This window comes from Siphateles boraxobius, unplaced genomic scaffold (genome assembly GCF_051911475.1).
Source record: "Siphateles boraxobius isolate OS27281-9 unplaced genomic scaffold, OSU_SipBor_1 56, whole genome shotgun sequence".
NCBI lineage: Eukaryota > Metazoa > Chordata > Actinopteri > Cypriniformes > Leuciscidae > Siphateles > Siphateles boraxobius.
In genome coordinates this window covers 2,558,128-2,568,074 of record NW_027509182.1, presented here as the reverse complement: position 1 = coordinate 2,568,074, position 9,947 = coordinate 2,558,128, and the positions used below count along the sequence as shown (strand labels likewise).

At 35.2% G+C, this 9,947-nt stretch overlaps 1 protein-coding gene across 2 annotated transcripts; it reads left to right on the top strand.

Moving 5' to 3' along the window:
• Nucleotides 1-729: 729 nt before the first annotated feature.
• LOC143714915 (guanine nucleotide-binding protein subunit alpha-14-like) lies at nt 730-9,565 on the top strand. Of its 2 annotated transcripts, XR_013195650.1 has the most exons (8): nt 730-967; nt 3,365-3,549; nt 3,697-3,851; nt 6,034-6,162; nt 6,269-6,398; nt 6,541-6,694; nt 7,618-8,900; nt 9,044-9,565. XR_013195650.1 is itself a non-coding variant. In XM_077206388.1 (7 exons), the coding sequence occupies exons 1-7, from the start codon at nt 799-801 to the stop codon at nt 7,806-7,808; spliced, it is 1,113 nt and encodes a 370-aa protein (XP_077062503.1). In that variant the 5' UTR covers nt 730-798; the 3' UTR covers nt 7,809-9,565. The 2 variants fall into 2 exon arrangements, 1 of the variants encoding a protein (XP_077062503.1); XM_077206388.1 differs by having other exon boundaries at nt 7,618-9,565.
• The last annotated feature ends 382 nt before the right edge of the window (nt 9,566-9,947 follow it).

Below are 9,947 nucleotides of genomic sequence, written 5' to 3'. Positions count from 1 at the left end.
CACTTAATTTGAACATTTATTCTCTCTTAGTTCAACCATATGCAAAGCATGCTTGGAACTAACAAGCACCGTCCACTTTCAGTTAATGCAACACAAACCATTCATGTAATCCAACACAAACATATTAAGTAAACTTACATTTTACATATATTTAAGCAGATTGAACACAATCAAATTAAGTTAGGGCAAAATGGCAGTTGGAGTCGCACTATACTGCCACCCTCTAGATGTAGGAATTTTTTACTTAACATAAATGGTTTGTGTTTAGACAACAGCTAAGGATTTTATACTGTTAAGTTGAGACATAATTACGTGGACCTTAATAGAAAAAAAACATTTCAAGTCAAAAAACACAATTATTATAAGTAAACTAAATATTAATATATTATGTAAAGTGCACAACTTTCCTCGTTCATTTTTTTGAGTGTAGTGCTATCTAACATTCTTAGTTTGTTTAACTTGTGTAACACTGAAATGGTTATATCAAATTACTTCTACCACAGCAAGTTGTATATAACACCAAACTTAAACTTTGTCTGACAAAATGGAAGTTGGATTTTTTTTTACAGTGAAGAAAGTCATACTTTTTGTTTGTTTTAATAATTATTTAACGAGCGGAGAGCAACTGACATTAGTTCAGAGGAAAAAGGAAACAAATGCCTTACGTGACACTACCCACCCCATCCATTGAATAAGGAAGAAACTTCACCTGTAAATCAAGCATCAAGCCTCTCCTGAGTAGGCGTGTTCCTATAGAGTTTCTTGAAGACAGTTCTTTTAACACTGCTAAGTGAGCTGATGAATGTATTAACTGCAAAGTACTGGAGGAGGTTCAAGCTGTCCAGGATGGGGGACTGCTGCATGTCAGGTGAAGACAGAGAAAGTGCCAGGATTCACCATGAAATTGAGAGACAGCTTAGAATGGACAAAAAGGATGCAACCCGACAACTGAAACTTTTGCTTTTAGGTATGTACTTTCTTGTGTTTGTTTGTTTGTTTGTTTGTCTATGTATGTACATTTCTTTTTATTGACACCCAAAAATTTGTAATGTTCAATATCAACCACTTGAGTTGTTCGGCATCCTAATTGAATAACCTTTAAACAATCATTTATTTACTAAATGTTTACACAATTACTCAATGTCAGATGATATGTGCTACAACTTTTATACAATATTTTTTACAGCTTATGAAATTCACTCTTCAGATGTTTAGATGACATATTTCCTCTAACTGTTAGTGGTCAATGCAAATACATGCAAAAAGATGTCAATGGAAAGTCATTCATACACATCTCATACAGTATAGCATTCTTTTTTTCTATTCTTAATGAATCTGAAATAAGCATGTCAGGATAAGCATGCAAACAAGAACATTCTGTGAATTCCTCACACATAGGATAGTGATAGGATCAACTCACAGTTCAACCTGAAAAATCAAGGATTTTAACTTGTTTTTAGAGTATTGCATTTAAGCATTTATTCATGTGATTCAGATTCTTTTATGTTTTCCTTTGTTTCTACTTATTTTATTTTATATTTTAGTTTCATTTTGTTTCTGATCAGTTAAGTTGATACTAGTTTAATAAAAGAACAGATGAATGAGCTTATCCAGTGTTTCCTTGTTATAATTGTGAAAGTAATCTGCACCCTTTCAGCAAAATTGTCAGACCTGTTTGACAAGTTAATAGATCAGTATGCAGCGCTGTGATGTTGGAACGATTTATTTGTGGGTGGCATCATACATGGTTTTGTTTTATTAAACTCAACAAATTTAGTAGTCAAGTAAAATATGCTTTTGACGGCCTCAAACAGAGACACAAAGATAAAACAATCATCAATAATCAACCACAATACTCACAATCACCCAGCAAATATACGGCAAGTCGTTTAAATTATGTAAGTTGATGTATTACAGTCTATAGATTATTATATTGAAAAGTTGTGTCTAAATATAGTTTAACTATGGTTTCATATTAATACAAATCATATACAAATCATTCACACCTTACTGGCAGACCATTTTGATGACACAATCACAATGTTTATATCCTAAGGCAAATATGCAAACTAGTAAATCCATACCAGAAGTCTTTGTCTTTATGTGTTTCTAAAAATGAGCAAATAGATCCTTTTGTGTGAGAAAATTGTTGGTAAAGTTGACTGTCTGCAAAATAACAGTTAGAACAGTAATATTATAAACGGATTTTTCACCTAGCCTCCCCTCCCCAAACACACACAAATGTGTCATTTATTTAACATCATGTTGTGTCAAACTAATATGACTTTCTTTCTTCTATTTAACAAAAATAGAGATATTTTGAAGATTGGCCAAGTTGATTTTCGCTACAAACAAAATTTTAATAAGTAGAAGACAACTTTGGACAATTATTAGTGAACAATGAAGAAACAGAAATATTTCAGTCTGTTTAGCCCTGTGATGGATTGGCCATTTGTCCAGGGTGTTTATCTGCCTACCTGAGATGCGGGGAAAGGCTCCATGCAACAAGTGATTTGGAAAATGGATGAATGGATGAATGGATTATGATCTGTTTATAACAAAAAGTTCTCAAACTGCTTTTGGAATATTTGATTGCTTTGCCTGACCTTTGGAATATTCTGGAATAAATAAAAGGGACTAATTTTATGTTTTGTTGCGAGCTTTGTTACTTTTTTGTTTTGTTTGCTTTATGGATTGTTTTGTTTTGATTTAGCCTTTTTTTTACAGCCCCTGGTCACCATATGGTTTGTGTAAGCAAGCAAGCAGTGTGAACTGGTCTGAAAAAAAGTGAACAGTTTTTAAAGACAAATTCAAAACTGAGATGAAAAAAAGGGAGCAGCAATAAAGTGAAGTGACGTGAATGCCAAGTATGATAACCCATAGTCGGAATTTGTCCTCTGCATTTAACCCATCCAAGTTAGTGCACACACATTAGTAGCAGTGAGTAGTGAACACACGTTTAGCCATTCACTGCAGCAATTCTGCAGTAGTCCACTAGCTATGCCCTTTATATTTAAGTGAATAATCACCCAAAAATAAACCTAACCCTTATCTCTGTCATCATTTACTCACCATAATATTGTTTGCAACACATACAGAATGTTTCCTCATGGAACACAAATAGAGACACTTAGTCCAAAAGCAATTATTTTTCATAAAATGAAACTGGATGGTGACCAGATAAAGCTGCAAAATGAGATGGTTTAAATGACAGGATGACAGAACTTAGGTTTTTGGTTAAACTATCCCTTTAATGCAAATGGTACAGCTTTCTCTCACAAGAAACTTTTCAAGTAGCTACACAGTAACCATCGTAACCATCGGATTATGTCTCACAGATAAAACTTTCCATGTTCCTTCACAGGCACAGGGGAGAGCGGGAAGAGCACTTTCATCAAGCAGATGAGAATTATACATGGCAGGGGCTACAATGAGGAAGACAGGAGTGCCTATGCCAAGCTGGTGTTCCAAAATATCATTGTTTCCATCCACAACATGCTTCAAGCAATGGAGAACCTGAAAATCCCCTTTGCTGATGGAAAAAACACAGTATGCACCAGAAATTCTAAGACAAATGAAATGTTTCATTTGACATATTTATATATAATATTTAACTAAACATGTATTATCTCTCCCCTCAAAAAAAAGAAAAAAAAAAAGAAAGAGAGAAGACTGAAATTTATCTCTGTGTTGTAGACATATGCTGCAATGCTTAAAAATGTGATCCCCGAAACAGTACTGTCACTGGAGGCTAAATATGCTGAAGCCATCAAGAGTATGTGGAATGACCAAGGCCTGCAGAAATGCTTTGAACGCAGGAGAGAGTTCCAGCTGTCAGACTCTACCAAATAGTAAGTGCAGTGAAAAGAACCATTGTATTATACAGGCAACTATAGCATTTTTTGTTTGTTTTTTGGACATATAATATAACAACCACATTTTTTTACATTTTTCATAGTATTCTTTGGAATAGAACCACCACATTTTTGAGCATTTTCCATAATATTCTTTTGGAATACCATGTTAATACTATGGAATATAAATATGAATATATTGAGCTGCTATGAATACTGAGGTGCTTCATAGCTGATTTGAACTTGTTTCACAATGAATTAACCTTACAGACTGTAAGTTACAGTTATTAAACTGAATCCCAAATAGCAAAATTGCTGTGGCCTAGATCTGGCCCACACTTGACACTTTTATCAGGCCCATATATCGCGTGGAATGATGGCACTTGGGCGGACCGCTCCTGTTTGCCAGGTTTGGGCCACAATTAAGCCATAGCAATGTCGCATGTCAGCCATAAACAGAACAAATGAAGCAGAACTGGCCCACATTGTGAAGCTGCATTAAAACAATTACTATTGTATTAATATACCCTATTAAAATAAAGGTGACTTGACTTGACTAGTATATACATACAAAAAAACCTGCTATTTACCACCTGATACTGTTATAGTGCTTTTTGTAAGAGCTCTACAAACAATTTAGAAGAAAACTGCTCTTTGCTATTTTTAAAGGCACACTATGCAGGAATTCTGTTTTTGTCAAACAGCGACCCCTAGAGTCGCTGTGGAATACTTGCACTGTTGTAAATACCCCCACCCCACCCCCCACACTGGTACCTGTTCGGTAGGATAGAAGCGTCGGGCATGCAACAGGCACAGATAGAGTCCGAAGATATTGACCAGGTAATGTTTCACGATTTCATACAAATATTAGGCTACTGCATACTGCATAGTCTACTGAACTACTGATGATGGTAAAAAGATAATAATAACTATATGTCAAGTGTTAGACTACTTTTTAATAATAAAGTAGCCTACTGCGTTTGCTGGCTTATAACGTTTTTACATGATTGCTGCTAAATCACAAGTAAATTGCCTATAGTCTAGGACTACTGTATAATTTCATTTGTGTTTTTTGATTGTAATGTAAACATTACAAAATGCCAGATGACATCAATAAAGTTAAATGTACATCGCATTATTTCATAACATTCGCCGTTGTGATGTCATTTGACATGATTATTGCAATTCATCATAATAGTTTGCAAATTGTGCTCGTTTACACTTTTTACAACCTCTTGGCTTATTTGTGTTCTGATAATTATGTGAGATATTGACAACTGCTCTCATGATAATCTCATGATAAATTATTGGACTGGTCTAATTATCCACAATGGATGAATGAACAGCATCGTAAAAAATGACATACTACAAGCAAGCGCAACAACATACAATATAGAACGCAAACAAGTTTACAAATAAGATATTTACTTACTAGTCCATCAACAAGATCGCCAGGTCAGCATTGCTGTTGCATCCAGTGCTGCTTTTTAGCTCGCGCCAACGAGTAAATGCCCGACCGAGTGGGACTCTTGTCCGGTTCCTCACGCGGTCAGATTCTCTTTTCCTTGTCTCTTCCGACGCGTTTTCTTTACTTTTCCATCTTCGACTCGAGTATCACGTCTGAAATGCGCGCAAGTGTCTTCGTGCTTCATATGTTGTTGTTGATGTGTGAAGCATTTCATGATTCTCGCAAGATTTGTCGGGGGCGCTCCTCTCAAACTTGCATTGCTGGTTTTTCCAGCGGCGTCCCCCCCAAGCTTTACTACCAGGATGATTCGCCCTAATATGAGTTTGTTTACCACCGAAATTACTTTGAAGCTGTTGTATTAAGGTAAAATTATTGCATAGTGTGCCTTTAATACCTGTATAGTTCAGACTGTACAGCATGACACTAGCAACGGCAAGGTTTGATTTTGATTCCCAGGGAATTCATGAACTGATAAAATGTATGCCTTGAATGAGTACATTTTTTTGTTCACAATCAAACATACTACAGATCTATGAAAACAGAAAATTATCATGGCTTATGCTTGGTAATTTAAGAACAAATGTTTTGTATTGCTTTATCAAGCAAATCTGAAATATTCTTAATTCTGTGTTTGGTGAGCTTTGGTGTTCATTGGGTTCAGGACAAATCATTTTAAAGGTATTTTAATGTTTTTTTCCCCCTCTTTACTAGTTACCTCGATGACATTGACAGAATATCTTCAGCTTTTTACTTGCCGACTCTGCAGGATATTCTACGAGTCCGAGTTCCAACCACAGGCATCATTGAGTACATCTTTGACCTTCAGACTGTCATATTCAGGTAGCTCTTAATTTATTGGTGGTGTGAAGATGACTGTAAATGATACAATTTTTGTAAATTATTTTAACTCATTTTGTAAATTATAAAATCCCTGCTGTTGCTGCAGAATGGTTGACGTCGGAGGCCAAAAGTCAGAAAGACGGAAGTGGATCCATTGTTTTGAAAACGTTACTTCCATCATCTACCTGGTGGCTCTGAGCGAGTACGATCAGGTCTTATATGAGTGTGCGAATGAGGTTAGCCCACTTCCTTGCATTCTCGAATAGCTCTTACGGTTAATTAAGATTTGCCGTCATTACATCATAGGTGATTCATTTGACAGATAAACTCTGGATTCATGGTGGTTTATTTTGTTAATATGATGTTCTACCACTACAGAACCGCATGGAGGAGAGTAAGGCACTTTTTAAGACAATCATCTCTTACCCCTGGTTCCAGGAGTCATCTATCATCCTCTTCCTCAACAAGACAGATATCCTGAAGGAGAAGATCTCAAAGTCAGACCTTGTAACATATTTTCCACAGTATACAGGTTGGAGTGCCAACAACATGGCTTAAATTACTATTCCAAGCATTTTTGTCTTATTTTTCAGTTAAAATATATAAAAATCATTTAAACAAGGTACATTTACTTGAGAAGCAACACTGCATAAGAACTACATAACTCTTGTTTTCATAGAATAATTTGTCTTTCCAAACTTTCAGATTTTTCATTTGTTTTAGGTACAAACAGTTGTTTTTTTAGGTAAAACCTTGTTTTAAGTTAAAAACAGTGTAAGTGAAGAGAAAAAATCTGCCAGTACAATGGAACAAAATGTTTGAATATTGCAGTATTTATTTTAAGTGATTTATCTGTGCACATTATTATTATTATTTTTAATTCATGTGACCTCATAATTTTTAATAAAAATAATTTCCCCTGCCCCTTACAACGCCATCTCTTCTATTCCCTTATGATGGTTTCACTGGCGTGAGGACAAGACCAAGACCTCCCGTTCAGCAACCTGTCACTTACGTGAGATCGCAGCAATTAGCAAACGACAACAATCCAATGATCTAATCAATTCCAGGACGAAATCTAGTTCATTTAAAAAAAATATATAGTTCAAGAAGCCGTTTTACTTGTATATACGTCATATAATGAAGAAAAATGATTGCAACTTCTGTTTCATAATGACTTTAAAGACACATTCTCTGACAAGTCTTATTTTATGCAGTGTTTATTAAATAAAAATAAATTAAGATGTCAATTGTGGTAAAGATTCTGAGTGCAGTGTGGGGTAAGCTATTTTTAAAACAATAAAATGATGATATATTTAAAAAGAAAAGCTATTACTCTGGTTTATACTGCTATCATACTACTAAAAATGTTTATGTTAGTTACCCTCCAACACTGCTGCAGTGCCACTGAATCCACTGACATAATGAAATCTGTGTTATCTGCTTACTCAACAGGCCCTAAAAAGGATGCAGAGGTCGCAATGAAGTTCATCTTGAGTATGTATGAGGAACAGAACAGGGACACAAATAAACACATCTATGCACATTTCACATGTGCAACCGACACTGAAAATATCCGCTTTGTTTTTAACGCTGTGAAGGACACCATTCTGCGGAACATCCTGTCCACATTTAACTTGTGTTAGGTGATTGAATGTTTTTTTTTTACCTCTGAGTCAGTGAAAATGTGAATGTGATCTGTGTGTGAGTGCTGAGATCATGGCAAAGCGCATTCTGTCAATACATCTTGAATTGGTGGAAATTAAAGGGAAAGTCTACTCAAAATATTAAATATTTAATTTAGTGTTTTGCTAAATAAAGAAAGTCATGAGGGTGAGTAAATGTAAATAGATTTTTATTCATTAATTATTTTTGGGTTAATTGTCTCTTCAGTTTTGTTCTTAGGGACAGTACCCTCTGGATTTCCAGGGACTTTTTTTTTCTTTCCTTCATGACAGCATTTTTCTAATTATATTACATTATTATATAATTAAAACCCATATTATGCTTGATGGGCCAATGTAGAATAAATGAGAAAAAAATGATTAAATGTTATTTAACAAAAAGCAATTCAATTAATTATTTTCAGTAATTCAGTGATTTCTGACCCTGCCAACTTGCCATCAACCTATCCCAAAACTTCCGAGTAAACTAAGTCTACTCCAGAGACAAACCCTAAATGTGTGGTATCATAAATGAGTGCTATATTTTCATTAATACTTCATGTGGCCGTCTCAGTGAGTATCCACCATTCCACACAAAATTTAAATGAAATATGAATTAAGACACGTGGCATAAAAGACAGACTTTGAATCCATGCAAATCATGTCTTTGCTATTCAAATAGTCTCTCCAACACTGACATGGATACCAGAATGATACCTCAGTACATATCGTGGCATGTTCACTGTGACATTGCTGCATCTGATCACAGATTATTTGGGGGGTCCTTACTTAGTTAGTTTCCAAGAGGAAAAACTGTTTTTAACTGAAGTTAAAATACTGTAGTGCTTTAATAAATGCTGTTGCTCTAAAATTATTAGTCCAACTTTTGCATGTGTATTGACTAAATATATTTTTACTTTATTTAGATATTATTTAAACTTTCTATATTTAGTGATGTAAAGCCCCTTTTGGAGTGAGAACCAAACAGTGACAGTGATAGTAAAGGTCAAGTATAGTAACCAACCCCTACTGGGAATTTGTCCTCTGCATTTAACCAAGGTGTAGGCAAGTTCGGTCCTAGAGAGCCACTGTCCTGCAGAATTTAGTTCCAACCCTAATCAAACACACCTGAACAAGCTAATCAATCTCTTCAGGATTACTAAGGCTATAGGCAGGTGAGGTTTTTCTCAGTGTTGGAGCCAAACTCTGCAGGACAGCGGCTCTCTAGGGCCGAACTTGCCTACCCCTGATTTAACCCATCCAAGTTAGTGCACACATTAGGTGTAGTGAGCACAAACATTGCAAACCGTGGACACGCACACCCAGAGCAGTGGGCAACCATTTTCTGCAGCACCCGGGCATCAATTGTAGATCATGAGATTGAAGAAACATGAGAACATGTTTGAAACCATTGAAGAAACATGAGATTATCTAAAGAAATCATGTGTACTGATTTCTGTTCTTTCTTAAAGTTGAAGAAATAGCCTCCCCACCCCTCAACAAAAATAATAATGTGTTCATTTACTTACCCTTGTATGGAACGACTCTAAGTATCACGTTTGTAAATATTTACTGTATGTACAGTCACAATTTTTAATGTGATCATTTCTTTCAAATTAATGTGTGTAATTAATGTGTGTAAAATTTTAGTATGACATTTTCTTTTTTTTTTCTTTTTTACAACACATGCAATGCAGTTGTATTTTAGTGCGACAAAATAAAATTGATTGCATATCAAATGCATTTTAATACTTAATTCCATCAAGCAGTAACTTTATTTTTTCATTTAGGTGCCAAAACATGCCATCCCACTTTTTTTTCCCAGAAGGGTGCAACTGAAAATCGTTTGAAATTAATCTGAAATGCAATTTTACTACTTCAAATTTTATTGCATGAATACATCACAAACATCTTAAGATAAAAGTTCAGATCATTGTTTTCTTCATGATACATGTAACATGTTGGCATTCAGGCAGGCAAATGAGCAGGCTGAGAATTGGATCCACATGCAGTTGGATGAAAATAAAAATCTCAAGTGTGGTCCTCGAGGGGGTGTTACGCAGACGGACTAATCTCACTGAGAATCGGATTCATATGCAGTTAGAGATTTATTAAAATAAT

Excerpts from the sequence above, each read along its gene's own strand:
- LOC143714915 (XM_077206388.1), top strand. The coding sequence starts at position 799 with ATGAATGTATTAACTGCAAAGTACTGGAGGAGGTTCAAGCTGTCCAGG. Across the intron at positions 968-3,364 it reads ACTGAAACTTTTGCTTTTAG|GCACAGGGGAGAGCGGGAAG; the intron begins GTATGTACTTTC and ends GTTCCTTCACAG. Across the intron at positions 3,550-3,696 it reads TTGCTGATGGAAAAAACACA|ACATATGCTGCAATGCTTAA; the intron begins GTATGCACCAGA and ends TCTGTGTTGTAG.